Genomic DNA, 19373 nt, shown 5'->3' with positions numbered 1-19373 from the left:
GACGCCGTGGGGGTCCTTGTTGCGATCGTCGACATGATTCAGGCAGGTCGATTACCCTTGATGATCTCGTTGTCGATGGCACTGACATCTAATGCTAGGAAACTGGTCAAAGCAACCAAGATCTTCAAGAAATTCTCAACATGATTGAAAAGCTTGACTATCTTCTATCGCCTTTTACCTTCCAGGCAGGAAAGTTGCGATCCCCCCCGGCGTCGAGAGAACATTTTGAAGGATTTCAGAAGTTCGTCGTCTGCTCAACGTCTTTTATTCTTCCGGAAGCTCATTACCAACTAGCGGCCTTGCATCAATACAAAGCATCTGCCGAACCTTCAAAACAGCACTCTTGTCGATGGGCTTCTCTATTCGTCGGAAGACAAGCAGGCTATAGTTGGTATCTTCCGGCAGCTGAGGTCTTTGTTGGACAGATGTTTGGTGTGTAGAAACCCCGATCTTGCACGTGTAAGTCACTGACAGATGGCAGACTGGATCTGTACTTCGTGTCGAAGTCAATACCTCGGTGAGCCTAACACTCTGAGAAACCTGATATAGCTCACCAACCCCGGTCAGAACATTCATACAGACGATGCGTCCGCTGCGCCTTGATGCCGACATGTCCTAACAAAACACCAGTACCTTCGTTAATCATCAATATTATTCCCCGTTCCCAGGTTGGAGCCCCAGGCGACTGCTTAGAAGGTACCCGAACTGCGGATTTGGAGGATATTGTGACCTGGATCCGGGACGATGTCGATACGCGCTGCGTTTGTTGGCTGAACAATGTCTGGGTGCGGGAAAAAGTACCATAGCAAGGAGCGTCGCGCATTGGGCCGCAGACAAGGGCATCCTTGGAGGAAGTTTCTTTTGCTCTAGGAATGATTCGCAACAAAAGGACGCTGGACTTGTCGTTCCTACTATTGCTTTCCACCTCTCTGAACTCGATATTGCATTTCGTCAAGAGCTTGTTTCTGTTGTGCGGCACTGGGACGGCATTGATAAGGAAACGCCGTCTCAGCAATTGGAAAGGCTGGTAATCAAACCACTGTTGACCATAAACCGTCGCTCCGACCCTCTCTTACTTATTGTTGATGCATTGGATGAACGTACGGATGCGATCGCTAGCCGTGAGCTGATTCTGGGTTTTCTATCCCTCCCTCATGACCGGCATGACTTTCGAGGCTTGAAAATATTGACAACAAGCCGCCCCGAAATCCCTGAACGTGAGGCTTTCCAGTCGGTTCCAAGTGCTCGATGGAAAGATATCATCCTGCATCGCATAGACGGACATGTAGTCGACGCTGACATACAGATGTACCTTCACGCCAAACTGCTCACCTCGGTTCCGAGTCCCCCCATCTCTGGAGAGTCGGCGACGAGAAACAGTTGGCCTCCAGAACATCTTGTAGATCAACTTGTCGAGAAATCTGCTGGATTATTCATATTTGCAACAAACGTATGCAGATTCATCGAGTCTCCAGGAGACAGGGCGGAACAATTGACTCAGATCGCCAGTGTCTCTGAGAGTCATAATGAGGGGGAATATGGCTTAGACCATCTATATCGAAGGACCATATCCGCTGCTATCAAAGATCTTCCTGATTCAAAGGTCAACAATCTTCGGACGGTTTTAGGCACCATCATTCTCTTACAGCAGCCTATGATACAGCCTAATATCTGTCTTTTATTAGGAACGGCCCGAAACCATGTTGAAGGAATGCTTTCTCGCTTTCATTCTGTCCTGGTCATTCCTTCAAACGGTCATGACTTTGTCCATCTCTTCCACTCTTCTTTCAGAGGCTTTATCCCGTCGAACACAGGCTGTTCAAACAAATGCGAAGGGGAATAGTGCATGAACAGCCGAAAGTGCATACACACAAAATTTTTTGTTTCGCGTCTTCGAGTTCGACCCTCTCATAATCACCGTTCCATATTTTTCCGTCTTCTCAATCTCATGAACGACGCATTGTCTTGGGCTGCTGCCTCGATCACCTATAGTGAGGAAGGGATTTTGAAATATGCGTGCCTTTATTGGTCTCATCATCTCTTGTTCGTTTCTACACACAGTACGGCGGATGTTCGAGCTGTGGTAGACTTTCTTAACTCTTACCTCTATGAGACGGGCGACGCTTGGCTCCACTACATGAGCAAAGACGCCGGCACCTTCAAAATCGGAGTACAATCACTAGACACGATAGAGCAATGGGGTGCCGTAGGTTTCACTTGGCTGCATCTCTGCCAGCGGATACTTATCACGGTTTGGATAGAAGATATCGGGTCAATTCGAGCTTCAATATTACCCTCTTTTCTTTCTACTGAGCCTCGACGCTATGGCAAGCGTCGAATCCGAAGAACGTATCAAACAAGCAGGTGCCCATCCGTAAGATTGGAGAGCCCACCGTCAAGCAATAGCGCCAAAGCAACCAAGAGGATATCTGCCTTCAGGACATGTAGCTTCTCCAACAAGCGTTGGCTAACCTTGAGAGAGGAAAGGCCCTGGTGTGCGAAAAATTGGGTGAAGACTCTGGTGCGCCCTGTCTATGCCTCTTCTACGTGACCCATGTTCATGGTGCATCAGACGTGTATAAGATATTTTTCCAGCTTGAAGAAGGATATCGTTCGCAGATCGCCAGCCTCCATCTTCACTAGGTCGCCTCAACTATTTCCTGTTCAGCTACCGGCCATCCTCCTTTTCTGGGTTCTACTTTGTCTCGGGCTCTTTTCTCAGGTGTACACCTCAAGTATCGGTATGTGTATCTCATCAGTGTATAGCACATTCTCATCATACTCATTTCGCAGATTTCTTTGGCTTCGCACCACGCACATTGTTTATACAAGAATCCTATGTCCACGTTATACTACACTATAATCTTATCGTGAAACTAATTCCCATACATTTCGGCCGATGCGTGTCTTTTGAGGGTGCCGTATGCCCCTGCCTGAGGCTTTGGAGCTGTTCTGGCGAGAGCACTCAAAGTAACGTGTCGCGAACTCGAAGATGAATCTGACACAATGACTTTTGGTGAGTCGCGTTCAATGCTTAACTACAAACGTAATATATGAATAGTCTTAGCCATGATTGCCTGACTGGCGGGTTGGCAATGATACTATTGGCGGTCGTAGAGACAATTATGGTCCACATGAAAGAAACGCAAGTTGAGCTGGTGTGCCGTATGCACTGAACTGCCTCTCAACGCCTCCGATATTTCTTTGTAAGTGGAACAGGATTAATGCGATGCGATTCTTCGTTCTGGCTGACGATAGCCCTGTTTCTAGATGTCTGACCAGGTGTCAGGAATCGATATTTACCCCCTTAACCGGCATACAGCCTTGCTGAATAAGGCTGATTCATACGTTTTCAGGACAACGCTACCATATCGAAAGGTATTTCATCGTTTCAAGAACATGGCAGATCATAACATAGCTATAACAATGTTGCTCTAGGACGAGTCGGTCTTATCACTGGAGGTGGGACGGGAATGCAACGGTCTATGTGTCCTTGATTGAGACTCCCTACTGGCGCCTCAGCAGAGGATTAACCATGGCCAAACCTTTTGCTACGGTTGGAGCGAAAGTATACATCACTGACCCAAGGTTGGACGTACTAGAGAAAGCCGCTGCTTCTGTTATGGGTATTAAGGGTCCATGGTCTGGTAAGTAACAGCATTCACCCTTTGTATTCCTTTCCTATGACGCGTAGGCAGCCTCCACATGGACGTGACAGACGAACAAAGTATCAACGCAGGTGCCAAACACATCGGAGGAGTCGATGGAATGCTCGATATCCTTGTCAACGAGTTCGTCTGCTCCATTCTTTCTCTATCAGCATATACTAAGCTTTTCATTTCGCAAAGGACTCTCCCGCTCCCTCCGCGACCCTGAGTTTACCACGAATAAAATGGCAGCAACGGATCCCCTCGAGCCCAAAACGGCACAAAATCGGTCTGATATCTTCGAAACAAATGCCACCTCACCATTCTTCGTCGTTCAGGCCTTCCAATCTCTCCTTGTCAAAGGGCGCATGCCAATCCCCAGGGAACGTCAAGTGTAATCAACATCAGCAGCGTAGGAGTGACCATACATTCCTCCATGAATCTAGTCTGTACGTGTTGCTTCCTTTCCCCTTTGAACTTCACCCTGATTCCATAAAAATTTACATATCGCGCAACGAAATCTGCTAAGGAATACGTCACTCTATCTGTTGGAAACCGTTTCGCTGTGAGAGATATCCCGATTCGAGTGAAGGCGACTGCCTCGGGGCCATTTGCATCCCAATAAAACCCACCAGTGTTTTTTGGAGTCGGTCAAGACGAAGGCATTACCTGGGCTCCTGGCGTGGGTGCCCGCGAGGAGGAAAGGGACGTGAGTATACGTTGTGTTTTCTTTGGCTAGGTGGGCTCTGATGTCTCCTTCAGTGAGACTGAGATGGGCATGATTGGTGTGTATCTGGCCGTGTCGGATTATGCGAATGGAGATATTTTGCGCATAGATGGCGGAGTGTTGTACTGGTGAATCCTTGATCGTTTGCTGAGTCGATGTAGAATTCTTTTATTGAAACAAAGCCGCCGCCGTTTCACGTGGGTTTTACGAGCTTCGTGTAGTCGGCACCGAGATCGTCGAAAAAGTGTTGGATTAGCAAGCAGGAGCTCCGTCGTATCCCGCCGGCAAAGCTCGATACCCCTTTATGTCGGGATGGACTATATATATTGAATACGGTCTGTCGAGCACCCTCACCGCGTTTCTGCTTATCGCTACGCTGTGTGAGGGTGAGTATCTACTTATATTACTTCGTTTATGTCACTGATTGGTATTCTGTAGTCTACGTTATAGCTAACAGCATAATCTATTAGGTACAGTGAATACAACACCGCGTTTCTGCTTATCGCTACGCTGTGTGAGGTCTACGTTATAGCTAACAGCATAATCTATTAGGTGCTACAAACGCGCGTCACTTTCTTAGAAAAAGAATATCCTGTTCTAACCTGACGAATTCCTCTAATGCTTCCAATAAACATTTGAGCTCGAATCAGTCATAACGATAAGACTGCTTCACGTGCTTCGAGGAGGTTACCCAGCGACGTGCTGTTTTCGCGCCACAGACGCGTTATTTGCACGTGTTTGGTGCCACCTTTCAACTGGGTTCTCAAGCCAGAGACGTGGTATTCGCTTGACATAACGACCAACGCAAGAAATGATTCGAGACGTATCGCTCTTCAATTGCGTGACAGAAAACACAGTCACACTAGAAAATTTTTCAATTCGTCGTTTATCGCATTACTAGTCAGTGTCTGTCGTCCGAGTCGGTGTGACGCTCTGGCAAGGGAAGGAACTTGAGCGTCGCCGGCTGGTGTATCTCTTGCCCTTTTCTTCTTCTTCCGTAACATTTGACGAAACAATAGACTCAGAAAGCTACTTAAGATGGATCATAGTAAATTTCTTCTTCATTTCAATTTGAAGGCATTTTCCCCAGGAATTGCATTCAAAGCGGCCGGCTCACAGTCAGGACGAGGAATCCTCGCTCCTCAAGCTCAGGATTCTCGTTGGATGAAAAGATACACGATGCGATTCTTGGATACTTTATGACCGTTGCCCCTGTTATGCAGAGATTGACGTCTTTTGACGTGTCGCACCTTTGCTGGTGATGTCTGGGTCAGGCTTAAAGCCCAGCAAACTACCCAAGATCAGCCCAACCCTGAGGTGGGCTTTGGCTCGAGTATCTCCTGCTATGTCATATGGATAAAATAGAGGCTGTATCTGCTTTAAGCATACATTTCTTACCTCCGAGGGTACTGTGTGAGTTGTACAACACTCTGGCCTTACCGGACCAGCTATCGAGTTGATCTCAAATGAAAATCCCTTCTTAGGAAAGTCAGAATATGCCTATCTTGTCCCCGGCTCCTCGGCTGCATACACACACCCCAACCGACGCTAATATTGACTCCCATATATGGAATTTTTTGCCTCGTGTCCTTCTCATCAACTTCTTCATAGGGTATGTTTTTGTTCAGTCCGTGTCCGGAGCCAATCGTCGGATATCGGATAGAAACCAATTCGTGAACATAGCTATGTATGGCACGCCTACAATTCCTGGGGTACACTGCTATAAAAGCCTCAACGTGGGGCTGAAATGTACCCAACAGTGGCCTTACAACACTGCTCCAGCATCTCCTCGTCTTCTACTCTCTTCTCTGCTTCTTTTCGCCTCCTTTCGCGCTTGCACAGACGTTACTGTACGTGTCAGTAACCTCCGTCGAGGCGACTGATTCACGGTTACATTGCAGGATCATGTATCCCGATCATCCCGCTCCTCAGAACAAATACAATGACCCTGTTCATCAAAATGCCGGCAATACCGTCGTTGCCCACCATCCATATTACAGGAATAAATCGTATGCCAATGCACAAAATGTGCCTCTTCCCGCTGTGAGCGACTCTCGTCCTGATCAAGGCGTTGATCTTTTTAGCTAACATGATTTCAAAGAGCCAGAGTCAAGGGTATGGTGCGTACCCCCCCCGCAGCCTACCCAGGCGGCACGGCCAATGCTACGCCGTCCTTGGCCCCTCCGTTGCCACCACGAAGAATTATGGCGCCCTATGGTCTCCCTATATTGCCTCCTCCATCCTACCCTCAGTTATACAACCTTCCTGACCCAGCTCCGTTCATCCGAGAAAAACTACAAATTCCGCCCGGTGCACTAATCCACCTTAGTTCTCTCGTAGATGAGTCCGTCAGACATACTAGACCATCATATGAAACAAAGGACCTTGCAGCTGTCGCTATATACAGCAGTCTTGACGGAAAGGCCACACAGGCACAAATCCGAAGTGCGCTCACGGCCCGTTTTGAGTACTTCCGCACTGACAACGCCCTCCTGGTAAGTCGACGAATAATGATCTTCTGGTATATACATTTATGCAGCTTTTCAGGATACCCTCAAAAATGCCTTGAGTGCATCTGATCTTTTCCTCCTTCTTAAGCCTCTCCCGAATGACCCTGTCACGAGAGGAGGTTTTTGGGTAGTCAATGTCACCAATCCTACAGGCCACCGTGCACGCAAGCGGAACACTTCTTCCAAGATAGGCAGCGGTACCAACTCCGACGTGTCCACTTAGATTCTTTCACTGTCTATTGAATCGCTGTCTGGTGGACTTTCCTCTTCTAGCTCCTACCTCGGTCATATATTCATCTCCACACTTCTAATTACTGTTCTTTTCCCTTTACTTGCTTATATTCATCCATATCAAACCATTCTTCCAACAGTATATCAACGTAGAACAAAAATCGCCGTAACCTTTTGTACAACCCAAGTATCACTGCTCACATATAGACTCTATACGTATGACATTTTCAGCTGCCGTCTTCGATTCTCAACGTGCGTCCCCAAACGAAATACCTAATATCCTTCGGCGAATTCCTGGTACATTTTACGTCCTCCTTCACATGCGACAAGATACGGAGCTCCACTCCACTGGTAAGTGACTAAGAATCATTGTGTTCATTTCCTCATGAGCTCCAGCTATAAGTGAAACATTAGTATTGGACGCGTATAAGATCTTCTTTTCATTCCCGTGCTTAACGAAATTATACAACCAACAGAAGCACACTATACACCAAAGCTCGCTTAGGAAAACAAACATGACCAAGCCCAGATCATCTCGCAAAGATATACTTTGGCGGTACTCGTTTGCTACTTTGATTGGAAAGCCATAAGAGCCATACAACGTCCATGCCGTGACCGTAGAGTGGAGGTACGGCCTGCCTCAAGTAAGTTCTTCGGATGTTCTACCACAAAATCACCTCACAAAACGTGGGTAGGTCATCTTACCCGCGCGATATCTGGATAGCAAAGGTACTCTCTGTACCGGGGCAGCACAGAACGGCGCGCGCAGAATCACAATTGATCATCTACTGGTGTCTGGCGTTGCTACTTTCGTCGGTTTAATCGCAACATTCCATTCTTTCATCTGAATCCGACATCGACTTACACTCGGATAGCACTCCTTTGTTCAACTCTCTCTTCTTGGCTCTATGATTTAACTTATCCCTTCCATTAATGATTGTACTTGTATGTGGAAAGTATTAGAAATTACAGAAAGTATACAAGAACTGTGGGGATTGACTATGAGGCGGCTGAGGCCATGTTGGAATACAAGCTGAAAGTCGACGCGGAGCCAACTTGACGGATTGATGGATTGGCATCTGGATATGGTAACTAGGTTCAACAGGTGTCGTACTCACTCGTACTCTTGAGTACAGCTCCATTTGCTTCCATAGTAATTATTCCCTCCATACTTATGTTTCTATGATACTTAGCTATGTTATGGACTACGCATTTTTATTTAAATACCACTGTATTCTGGTACATTGAATATAATCTTCATTCATTCTACTTGTGCTCAAGTGCTCGCTATACCAAGGATTTCAATAAGCCAATACCATGGATTACCATCATCATAATTAACGACACAGTACAATTTGGGCACACCAGACGCAAGTATACAAGATGTGGCACTGCTACATCCCTCCGGTTTACACGGCATGGACCCAGTAAGCAAAGATCGCCCGTTCCTGAAGGCTGTGCTATTACTATTCGGTGTTGTTCAAGACCACGATGACCTTCTGTTTCATTTCATTATGCCACTGTAAACGCTCGCGAGTCTAGGCCAGGTTGTCGAATGGTCTCTATTATGAGACCACCGTACCTTAAACTTTTAGTGGGGAAGACTAAAGCTTGATGGCTATGGGCGCGAGGCCCTGTGACAGAATGAACTGAACGTTAGTCGGACATAACAGAAAGCTATGTTTTTTCCCACACTGCGGGAGTCTAGTGAGTCGTCTTGATCCGATTCGGACATGAAGTGTCATCTATGCACTTATCTTGTCCTAGGCGGCCTCACAACTTCCAGACCCTCAACTAAACAGCTGTATGGGATGAAACTCAAACCGGAAAGCTGGCCAACGGAAATCCTGAGTAAATATCAAGCCACTCTGCGATGGCAGTATCGTCCTTAAGGAGAAGCATTTGTCGGAAGCTCGACGTCATAGAAATGCCGTTAAACCAGACGCGCATTCAAACATGAACCCAGCGTTTGTATGTTAGTTATGAGGGGGCGATAGATGTTCTGAATGGACATAGAGGGCCTGGAAAGCGTGCTTTTCAGTTAACAAGCAGGGGGTGATCCCTGACTTGAAACCGTGAGTACTGGGCCGGGCTGGGGGGAAAAGTTTACCGTAAATTCTCATTAGAATGGTATACAATGGGTGATGAATAATTCAAATACAGTAGTGGCAGTCCCTGAGTCAACTAAGCAGTGAGTTATTTTTGAGTCGTGGACGGTAAGATATATTGAAAGCATACCATGAACATTGAAGCTAAAGACCAAGTACTCACAGATCGTTTACAGTCTTGAGAAATAACTTTGTCGTTATCATGGAAAGCTACTGCCCTATCTTCTGTCTTCCGTAAAATTGAACCCATCCGATTCTCCGTAGAAAAATGAGTTGAACTGGGCCGTAAATTCAATAGCATATAGTACTGCGGTCTTTGAGATGTCACAGGCATCACCTGTGTTGACGTTTCAGGGGTCGCTGCTCTGATCGATAAGATAAATATAAGCACCGTAAAGGGGTTGGCATGATAATATGAAAAGCATATACGACTTCGGCCCAGAACTTGTTTTCACTGGTTTATTGTCGATAGACAACGTTCTCAGTATTTACTCGGAACGGTGGTGAATGGTTGAGGTTCAGCAACAAAAAATGAAAGGAGAAATATTACTAGGTGATCTGTGATCGCGCCATTGGAGAACTTTCCCGAGATAATCAAACCAAGCATCGACTGAATCCCTCAACATTTATTGATTTACTCGCAGTCACAGTTAACACAAGATTTTAGGAACGACAGGTTACAGATTCAGCTCCCCGAGTCTATACCTCATTGCGCCAAGATGAAACGCTAAGTAACCTTTCACAAATTCCTTGTATATCTCGTGCGCTTTTTTGTGTGGTGACAAGATAAGCAACGTCGTCTCGTGTGCCTCCATGCACTTCTCAACCACATAGCGAAGAGCCTTACTCTTTGGATCGCCGCGAGCTTCAGCCAACAGCGATATGAGGTTGTGATTTTCACCCTCACACTCCTCCTTATAGAACGAGGGGATGTCATTCATGAAGCTGACGACATCTCGGAGGAGAGGAAGAGTCTGGATGTATACATGATACGGCAGGTCTGCGGGGAAAATGAACATGGCGTAGGCATCAGAGTCTCCGCTGATCTCGCGAAGAAACATGGCATATTTGTCATTTTTGTGCCTCTGCCATCTTCGATGAGCAGACTGGACTACAACAGAAAAATAAAACTCACCGGTTCGTATTTGCTCCGCGTCTCTAAAATTAACCCAGTAATGAACCGAAGGGTTGAATGAATGATGAAGTCAGCGGCGATTGGGCCAAAGAACTGAGGGGTTTCGGTGAGAAGAATTGCAAGATCGTTCAACGTCTTGGATGGCTGCTTTTCCGTAGACATGAAGTACTACGCTGGAGTAATTAGCAAAACTCATAACTATGCTCAGCGTTAGTTACCTTGGTAAAATTAGGGACTCCAATGAGGACGTCAGGGTCATCAGGATAAGTGTCGTCCAAGTATGTTAAAATCATGGTGTAGAAGGCGATGTATATTTTGACGTTGTTATCGGTGAGGTGGCGGTATGCTGAAGCAGCAATGTTGAGCCCAACCGTTAGGGAAGGCCGGAGGACACCAAGGTCATACCCTCGACATTCGGCCTCTTTGATACAAAGATCCTCGAGTACAACATCCTCGACAGGTGGCAAATCCGTGGTGTCAAATTTGTGCAGGAAAGATCGTATAATATCACAGATGTCTTCTGAAGGTGGGTTTGGTTTCTGTGAAGAATTTAGTATATGCTTCCCTGTAGCTTCAAACTTGATCAGCGCACAGGGTTGGGTACAAGACCTAAGGAACGAAAACAACTAGCGAGTAAGAAAAGACCTGTCATGTTACAAGTTGAAAGGCTCACCAGGAAGATGAGAACAAGCAGACGTCTGGTATTGCATTATTCGACGTTGCAAAAGGTGTTTCGTCGTAATACTCGAGAGAGTCACTGTAGTCTTTGTCAAATAGACCTGCTGAGGCGGGAGACTGGGGATGCCCAATCTCGCTAAGCGTAAGATACACCGGTTTCACTGCTTAGTATATATCCGTCAACCTCGTCATTGTGTCGAAGACCAGGGACAACACTTTTCGATACTCAATGCCGGAATCGTTTGTTCGCCGACTCGTTTGTTTACCAAAGATCAAGGAATCATCAAATAGCCAGATAGATGACACTGTACGTCCTTGATCCGATAAATGTCATTCATGTTAGTGGATCAGGTCGCGCGAAATGAGGAAAGCCTTGCTTTCCGGGATTGTCAAATGTTTCCGGCTTCCATTTAGTAACTGTAACGTTATGAAAGCAATAGTCCCGATACTATTCAATCAACACATTTTCGATATTTATGATGACATATACTCACAGAGCGCCTTCAACTTCCGCCTTCGTTCGTCACGTCTTTGATCCTGAACAGAGAATGCTTTCATCATAAACCGATAGCATATCCGTCGGCTTATCGAACAGTTTAAGGCACAAGTGTTTTCTCATCACTTTCCTAGGGGCAATATCAGGGATTGGTTCCGTGCGCTGTCTTTTATATTAGGACACTGTAAATAACCTGTTGAGCCATGAAATCTCCGACGTACCTCCGCAGGAGTAAGCTGAGGATAGTATTGATCCTAAGTTGAGATGGACGGGTCCGAAAAAAAGTTCAAAGAAACGAAAGCTAAGAATTTACTAACATGCTCTCCGACTCGATATGAACGGAACTTCCTCTATAACACCGAAGCCTGCGCATCTTATACTTTGTAAGCCGTACAAAATGTATTGACAACAGCCGGACATATCGCGAGCTATACAGTTAACTTTAGACCTTGGGAAGACTTGGTGCTGAACGGCGTGCCATTGTGGTTTTTTTGCAAAAACATGTAGAAGTCGGACTCCGAAAAGTTGGCTCGTAGACGAACACACCCATGAGAAAATCCTTTGTTCCCGACTGGAAAGGAGCATCGCCCATAAATTCGATTTGAAGGGCCTCTTTCATTGCAGAAATACTGGAAGATTGAGATCGATGACTCCGCACTGGCCGGACCAACGCATTGACACGTGACCTTATTCACGTAAGCGCCTTGAAATTCAAGTCAAATTCAAGCAAGACCTCTGCCCCTTGAATAAGACACTTGGAATTCGAAAAAACTGTCTTTGATTACGACCGTCACCAAAGGTACCGACTTGGCTAACGCGTGCAATTGGAAAATTTTCGCTACACGGCAGTTACTGAACTCCGAAAAAAAGCTGCTCGAGTCCAATACAGCTGACGCCAAGGTCAGGTTCTGCCCCGTCCGCAGGTTACCGGATGATATGCTGCGCGATGTACTAGGAAAGTAGGCAGGTCATTCACTACGTTTTTGATGAGGCCTAGCATAGCTGTGGAGCCAGATCAGTCACTTTGGATCTTTGCATGTGTATCCTAGCGTTGGCTTCATGTGTCCGTTCATACTGCAGTTATGGTCTCTCATTGAACTCCACTCCTGCTGCGAAGTGAGTGGGGATGATGCCAAAAATCGCTGGTCCAGACTCGAACTGTCTCCACGGACATGACTCATCAGGATTTCTACTGACGAAGGGATACCAGAATTTACCCTTTAGATGATGTTTCCGATAGCTCCGTATTGGAAGTGATTCTTCATTTAGCGAAGCCTTTCTCGGTCGTGAAATCCCTTCCCATTCTAGGCTATTAAAAAATGCTAGCCTCTGAAGTGAGGGGCGATGGACTGCATCATCGGCGTGAACATCAACGTGTCGGATGATCCTCACTCTGCTCTTCTGAAAATGGGTTCTTCTCCATAAGTCTCCGGCGTTCAATGGCGAGAAGCTCGCTGAAAAATGGAGCATGTTGCCTACTGGAGGCTTGGTCGTCAAACATAAGGTACGCGTCTCATTGGTAGCCCGTTTTTCGATCTAATTGGGTTTTTTCAGGTTAGCCACAGGGGGAAGACCTTAAAAGATGTTTTTCCTCATGCATCCCGACCCTTTCACCAGCCGTATGGCGGCCCGGTATGGCGGGTCGAATCGGTAGTTCAGTTTGGAACAGCAAAGTCGAAATAGCGATGAACGCAGACCAAACCAATTCTGTTATAGCTAATTACTTCCTTTGGACCAACTCCTCGTCATATACCATAAGCTAACCGAACTTAGTATTGCTCCCAGATTCAGGCGTCGGGTACCTCTCTACTATGCTAAAAGCATCCAAATTCTAATGGCAAAGTGGTGGAAGGTGACTTTGAAATAAACGTGGAACCAGGATGCGGATGCATTCACTCTGGACAACAACGTCACGTCGAATCTCACGCTGTTGGCGAACAGCTATCAATGGAAATCGGGTTATTTTAAGAATGCCGGAAATTCTAATCATCATTCTCCCTGTTCATGCAAATATTGACCTCCGGTGAGTTGGCGATTCCGCTCACATTAATTGACGACGAAACATGCGTGGAAACTCTTGTTTCGACTGAATGATGTCCTTTAAGGAAACCTTTGGGGGTATATATTAAATTATGACGCTTCAGAAGAGCTTCCTATCGTATTGGAACCCTACGTCGAAGCTAAGCAAGTCATATCCGACATAGTTACAATGACTGTTTTGCGCGAGAATCTCACTGTCCAACGTCGAGGAATCCAATCTTGGGCTTCTGTTCTGTTGACACCAGTCGGTATGCTGTCTTCATACCACAGTCTTCTCCGCACTAATACATTCCTTTTCGTGTTCTCCTCAGGACGATTACTTGGGTTTCCAAACCCCCTACCGAAGCAGACCACTGAAGATATAATACGATCTTTTCTGCACCACTTTGACACCACCAACTTGCCGTCCGTCGAGGATGCTGCACTCGAGGATCTTTGTTACAAAGAGGCCGTCCGTCGAGGATATGCCGTCGACGTGCTCAGGCCCTACCTAACGGTTGGGCTCAACATCACCGCTTCTGCGTACCACCACCTCGTCGATGACAACATCAAAGTATATATTGTCTTCTTCACCGCATTCGCGACATACTTCGACGACGTGTATCCTGATGACCCCGACGCCCTGATCGGTGTTCCTGCTTTTACAAAGGTAAATATTGTCTCCATCACCAAACTCCATTAATTTCTTCTGCACAGCACTTTGCTTCCTCGGAGAAACAGCCGACCAAAATGCTAGACGACTTTGAAGATCCTAGCAGGAACCTCTTATCTCTTTGGCGAAGTCGCTGCTGACTTTATCGTCCAAGCGGCACTCAGATTCATCACTTCTTTGATCCTCGAGATACGAAGTAAATCTGAACCGGTGAGTACCCTTATCTCTCTGACAAATGGCACACTTACTCATCGACCGAGACAGACACACAAAGTCGACAAATACGCCATATTTCTTCGCGAGCTAAGCGGGATCGCCGAAGCCTACGCCGTGTTCATGTTCCCCGCCGAGCTGCCGTATAACCTGTATGTCCAAGCTCTCCCTTTCCTACGCGAAGTCATCAATTTCACAAACGACATCACTTCGTTCTACAAAGAGGAATGTGAGGATGAGGAGCACAACCTCATATCGATTTTGGCGGAAGCCAACGGCGAACCAAAGAGCCAGGCTCTTCTTTCCGTGGTGAAAAGGTGTCTCCAATCACATGAGAGAGTTTTGGGTATCTTGTCACCGCACGAGGAAGTGCGTAGTAAATACGAAGAGTTCCTGAAAGGGTATTTGGCGTTCCATCTGGGCGCGAAGAGATATAGACTTTTTGAACTGAATTTGTAGCCTTTTCTTTTCGTTCCAGTTTTTACTTTATGTACGATATCATCTTGTAGCCTTGATCTGATTGTGTAAAGTATCGAATCTTAAGTTTAGTGCGATGAGACTGAGCAAGCTCTGATGATCACAGTCGATGGGTGGCTCCCGTTCGAAGGCCCATAAATGGTGATGGAGTCGTTTCTCTCAGAGTCTACCAGTGTGACGCAAATGATCAAAATGGCTATATATTCTCAGTGTGTCGGAAATCCACTTCCTCAGGAAACAGAATATGTAGGGCTTGTGTGGAAGGCATCTAATGGAAATCCACAGGTGGACAGGGGCAGGGATCTACGTGATGGGATCGGACCTCACAGTCTGCTTTGGTACCACAGGGTAGTAATGTATTTGTTAGACATTTAAATTTTATTCACGCGTTGCCATGGCGCATCCTCATCAACACCATCTCAAACATACCGGGAATATCAATTTCACATCGCCTCTGGCCGTCGAAATCGTGGCATCCTCCTACTATGATCATCTCCGGGCAGCAGATGATACCAGCGATTAACAAGCTCTGTCTGCAGTGACAGTGTCCAAATTATTTATCCAGAATATGATTCTAGGCCAATTCATTGAGGAGACTTAGTGCATTCCGTATGATACTAGTATAAGCTTGCAGTCCCATATTGTGTTCCTGAGAAAATATTGTGAATACGAAATGATTACCTGGAAGAAAGAGAATACTAGAAGATAGGTTCTGATGTGAACGACGTCTAGCTCTTGACCATTGTTGAGACAACTGTCTACTCTTGCTCAGCTACCGAGCATCTGGAAAGAGACCGTTTTCATGATATCAGAGGTTCGTGGTGTTATATACAATCCAGTGTCATTGCAGTCAACTCCAGCATCCAGATCTGAACATGGCAACGAATCTCCAACTTCAGTCCTATTCTATGAGTGCCGTTTCTTCAACTTTACTCTTTTGATGAGCAACGATGCTATCTTCCTCTTTACCTTTCAATTAGCGTCCTGGCCAACCTGCTACATAACGAAGGAGAGGTTCTTAGCCATCAGAGGAATAAGGCATGGTAGTCCTGAATCCTGTATGTCTTCTGCCTCATTCATTGACTCTTACTTGAGATTGACAACTGCCAATGTATAGATTCTAAAGGCAATGACCCAGCCATTTGGTAGTGATCTCATGTGTGGTTTATGATCGAATAAGTATAGGGATCACCGATCAATCTCAAGAAAAAATTGGACATAAACATTATTGGGAGAGATCTGTCATATCTTGGTTGAAGATCAGATCGCCTATGCAGATTCTCCCTGCAAAAAGTTTGATAAATATGCCTAAGAGCCAACTGGAACCATTGTAAAGCCTGGAATCCAACCAGGCACCATTATACTCAAATCTCTCACACTGTATCATAGACCTATAGAAATCTAGTATATGAAATTGGAGCACTCAGTGATTATGTATCATGGCTTTACATACCTGCAAGTAAAACTATCCATACAATGACTCGTCACTCGACTCTCAAGAACGAAGATTAGAATAAAAGTGATAGACCCAGGTCCACTGCCGTCAATGACCCAGATCCCATGCTGGGCCCCCAAATTATAGCCTCCACAAGCTGTATAATCTAGTATTCCCTCCAACAAAAAAAACTAGTGAGTTGACCCAGGTTCTAACTGAGGACCTTCTGTGTGTTAGACAGATGCGATAACCAGCTATGCCATGGGCCCCATAATATCAGAAACCAGTTTATGAATTAAATATTTAATTCGATTAAAGTCAAGAAGCTTGATGGATCTAGTGAAGCTTAGATTTCTGGTGCTTGAGATCATACAAAGTGTTAGGGTGTTCAAGATAGTAAGATGAAAGGCCATTACTAGAAGTTGCTGAAGGCTTCAGAAGGTTGTGAATTATAATAAGTATATTAAGTATGATATAGAAAAGAGTAGAAGAGAGAAGAAAATACTACAAACAACTAGAGACTTCCAGCAGTTTCTGCAGGCTTCTATCTGTAGGTAGTCAGTCACCATTGGCTGTAGAACAGGGAGTGGGATTACAAGGAAGAGAGAGATAGTCCAAATCTATGTATTATAGCTACTTATATACTAGTCATTCCAAGAGTGGCATAAAGTATATAAAACAAGTAATAATAGTAGTAAAAGTAAGACAACTAAAAACAATAAATGGTATAAATAATGTAACTGTAGGCCAAGATTCTTATATGAGATGGTTGTTGGAATCTGTGAGAGAATTCAAGCAATCTAGTATTTCAGCATGTTGAGTAAGGAAAGAATCTGAGGAAAATTAAAGGAATTAGATAGAAATTACTAGAAAAGAAGTAGTCTAGTATAAATATGAGAAGTCAATGGGAAAACTCCTCAGGAGTTTGTAATCCAAAGACTAAAGGTCTTATAAGCATGTACTCTGGATACAGTCCAAATCTCAACAATGGTGTGTGCATGCAGTGACATGAAATCCTCTACACATTAGTTTGGAAATCCATAATATCAGTGACAAGTCATTATTGGCATCAGAATCTTCTCTATTCATGTCCACCAGTTCTTCAGCTTTGGCAATCATTGGTGATACCATCATATGAGTTGGATTCTATAAGTGTGATGGTAACATTTTTTTGATAGCAGTAACAGCATAACTATTATCTGGCTGCTATTTATGATGTCATGGGTCATTTCTGTTAGTATGCTGATCAACTGAGTTATGAGTTATGGAGTATAAGTGGAGTATGTGTTTATAGTACTCATCTGCCTGCAAATGGAGTTGGTGGATTCCACTGGAATCTCAAAATCTATGTATTATCAAGGTTTATAGCTTAGAATGGCTTTGACTGTACTCGCTTCATGAGTGCTTGAGCATGTAAAGTGTTATTGATTTCTGTTGTAAAGGCAGATTCCAAAGATAGGAAGCATTTTTGCAGGTCTCTGTGTGACTCTTGAGATTGTCACAATCTCTGTAAATGCAGAGATACAGAGCTTTGCTTGTTCATAAAGAGGGATTGCCAGTGCCATCTCTATCTCAGTGCTGAGTCTCAGCTGATGTTGATTCATAAGAGACATCAGCATCAGGTATCTCTTTTTCATTCCCACTTTCATCCTGCATTCCTAGGTGAGATAAGCTCTGCTCTCTCACTATCAATCTTTCCTGACCACCAATCCCAGGCTTTGAGGCTTCACCTCCTTCTTCACTTGTCAGTAACTCCTATTGCCTGGTGAGGCTCCACCTCTTCCTCTATCTCACAATTGGCTCACTTGAGTAGTCTTAGCTTCACTGGATTTAATCAATCCTCATTTAGTATTACTAGACTATTATTGTACAAGTCATTGAGTTTTTTGTCCAGACATTTGTCCCTCAAATATATTGATCTCACTTATGACCTCCAATCCATCAATTGATGTTGAATGTGTCACTTCCTTGACTAAACCTTGTGAAGACCTTGTTGAGAAATGTATTAAAGGCACTATCAATGTTCTTGACTTTGTGGACAGACTTCACCAGTTTGACATTTCATCTGAGGCTGCCAGAGATTATATCAGACTTCTGCAGGAGTGGATTAAGCAAGCTGGCCCATAGAGCTTGACTGTTGCCCCCTCTAACACACAAGATGGTGACAATGAGGACATTGGTTTGACAGACCACAGACAGACCACACCATCAGACTTGTCTCAGGCTGAGGTTGAGGAGTTTCAATAAAAACAAGTCAAGAAATCCAAAGCTGCTGCTGAACAGTATCAAGAAGCCAGATCTTGAGCAGTTGAAGAAGCTGCTTGGGCAACACTCTATTCAAAGCTCTAATTCATTTATCAGGCATTTAGTACAAATGATCCTCAGAGCTCTATTGCTACAGTTCTCACTGGCATTTTAAGGCTCAGCAACACTGTCTCACCAAGAACAGCTTCTATTTCTCTGATGGTCCTTGCCCAAGCACCTCACCTTGCATCCATCATCACCACTGGCATCTCAGATCCTCATCTTGCTGAGTCATTCCAACTCAGACAAATTTATGTGACTGAAAAGTCACTTGACAATCTCATCATAGTTCTTCAAGCCCAGTCTCTGTCTGAACCTATTCCTTGGCCATTCTGGTGACTCATCATTCAGAACTAGTATGTTGACTTTTTGAAACTTTTTGCTTTGATGGACTGAGGATATAATCACAATGAGAAGGCAACAGAGCTTATAATAGGATATGCTATTATCAGGAAGGACATTTCATCTGCCAAAAAGTCTCTCAGGTCAGAATCTGACTAGTGCAGAGTGTACAATGCCTGGGCTAGAGGTGTTCAGGTTCTTTATCTGCACTATGAGGCTGAACTCAAAGTTTACTGGAAATATGTGGCCAAAGTTTTTTAGGCTGTGCCTCATAACTCTACAGTTGCCATTTATATTGATGAAGAGGTTCAGCTGTGATATGCTAAGTCCTCTTTTCATATGGATGTCCAGAGTGAACTACAAATCCCCATTCTTACT

At 45.0% G+C, this 19373-nt stretch overlaps 5 protein-coding genes, 1 non-coding gene and 1 pseudogene across 7 annotated transcripts; 5 read left to right on the top strand and 2 right to left on the bottom strand.

Moving 5' to 3' along the window:
• Positions 1 to 686: 686 nt before the first annotated feature.
• Positions 687 to 1819, top strand: BT62DRAFT_1050971 (annotated as a pseudogene; the record flags this gene model as incomplete). Its single annotated transcript has 3 exons — positions 687 to 1450; positions 1510 to 1628; positions 1686 to 1819. Coding segments are annotated over 2 exons (773 nt in total), but the record flags the coding sequence as incomplete, so codon positions are not given.
• Positions 1820 to 3535: 1716 nt separating this feature from the next.
• On the top strand, positions 3536 to 4506 carry BT62DRAFT_1012902 (uncharacterized protein; the record flags this gene model as incomplete). The annotated part of the gene is made up of 5 exons (XM_043177988.1): positions 3536 to 3647; positions 3695 to 3795; positions 3849 to 4096; positions 4240 to 4356; positions 4410 to 4506. 5 exons carry the CDS (start codon positions 3536 to 3538, stop codon positions 4504 to 4506), a joined length of 675 nt encoding a protein of 224 aa, XP_043033749.1.
• Positions 4507 to 5870: 1364 nt separating this feature from the next.
• On the top strand, positions 5871 to 7107 carry BT62DRAFT_1012900 (uncharacterized protein; the record flags this gene model as incomplete). Its single annotated transcript, XM_043177987.1, has 5 exons — positions 5871 to 6086; positions 6157 to 6224; positions 6276 to 6383; positions 6476 to 6869; positions 6922 to 7107. 5 exons carry the CDS (start codon positions 5871 to 5873, stop codon positions 7105 to 7107), a joined length of 972 nt encoding a protein of 323 aa, XP_043033748.1.
• A 226-nt stretch (positions 7108 to 7333) lies between these two features.
• On the top strand, positions 7334 to 7963 carry BT62DRAFT_1012899 (uncharacterized protein; the record flags this gene model as incomplete). The annotated part of the gene is made up of 3 exons (XM_043177986.1): positions 7334 to 7466; positions 7737 to 7759; positions 7811 to 7963. The coding sequence occupies 3 exons, from the start codon at positions 7334 to 7336 to the stop codon at positions 7961 to 7963; spliced, it is 309 nt and encodes a 102-aa protein (XP_043033747.1).
• A 1925-nt stretch (positions 7964 to 9888) lies between these two features.
• Positions 9889 to 11430, bottom strand: BT62DRAFT_957177 (terpenoid synthase). Its single transcript, XM_043188402.1, has 5 exons — positions 11032 to 11430; positions 10951 to 10967; positions 10577 to 10897; positions 10359 to 10526; positions 9889 to 10308 (listed from the first exon to the last, which is right to left on the bottom strand). The coding sequence occupies exons 1-5, from the start codon at positions 11066 to 11068 to the stop codon at positions 9901 to 9903; spliced, it is 951 nt and encodes a 316-aa protein (XP_043033746.1). The 5' UTR covers positions 11069 to 11430; the 3' UTR covers positions 9889 to 9900.
• A 2392-nt stretch (positions 11431 to 13822) lies between these two features.
• Positions 13823 to 14896, top strand: BT62DRAFT_911028 (terpenoid synthase; the record flags this gene model as incomplete). Its single annotated transcript, XM_043183821.1, has 2 exons — positions 13823 to 14221; positions 14321 to 14896. The coding sequence occupies 2 exons, from the start codon at positions 13823 to 13825 to the stop codon at positions 14894 to 14896; spliced, it is 975 nt and encodes a 324-aa protein (XP_043033745.1).
• A 1648-nt stretch (positions 14897 to 16544) lies between these two features.
• Positions 16545 to 16618, bottom strand: BT62DRAFT_t178. Its single transcript has one exon. It is a non-coding gene; the product is annotated as a tRNA-Val (tRNA).
• Positions 16619 to 19373: the final 2755 nt, after the last annotated feature.

Source organism: Guyanagaster necrorhizus (genome assembly GCF_019112545.1).
Source record: "Guyanagaster necrorhizus MCA 3950 unplaced genomic scaffold BT62scaffold_52, whole genome shotgun sequence".
Taxonomy (NCBI): Eukaryota; Fungi; Basidiomycota; class Agaricomycetes; order Agaricales; family Physalacriaceae; genus Guyanagaster; species Guyanagaster necrorhizus.
This window is presented reverse-complemented; position numbering and strand designations above follow the sequence as displayed.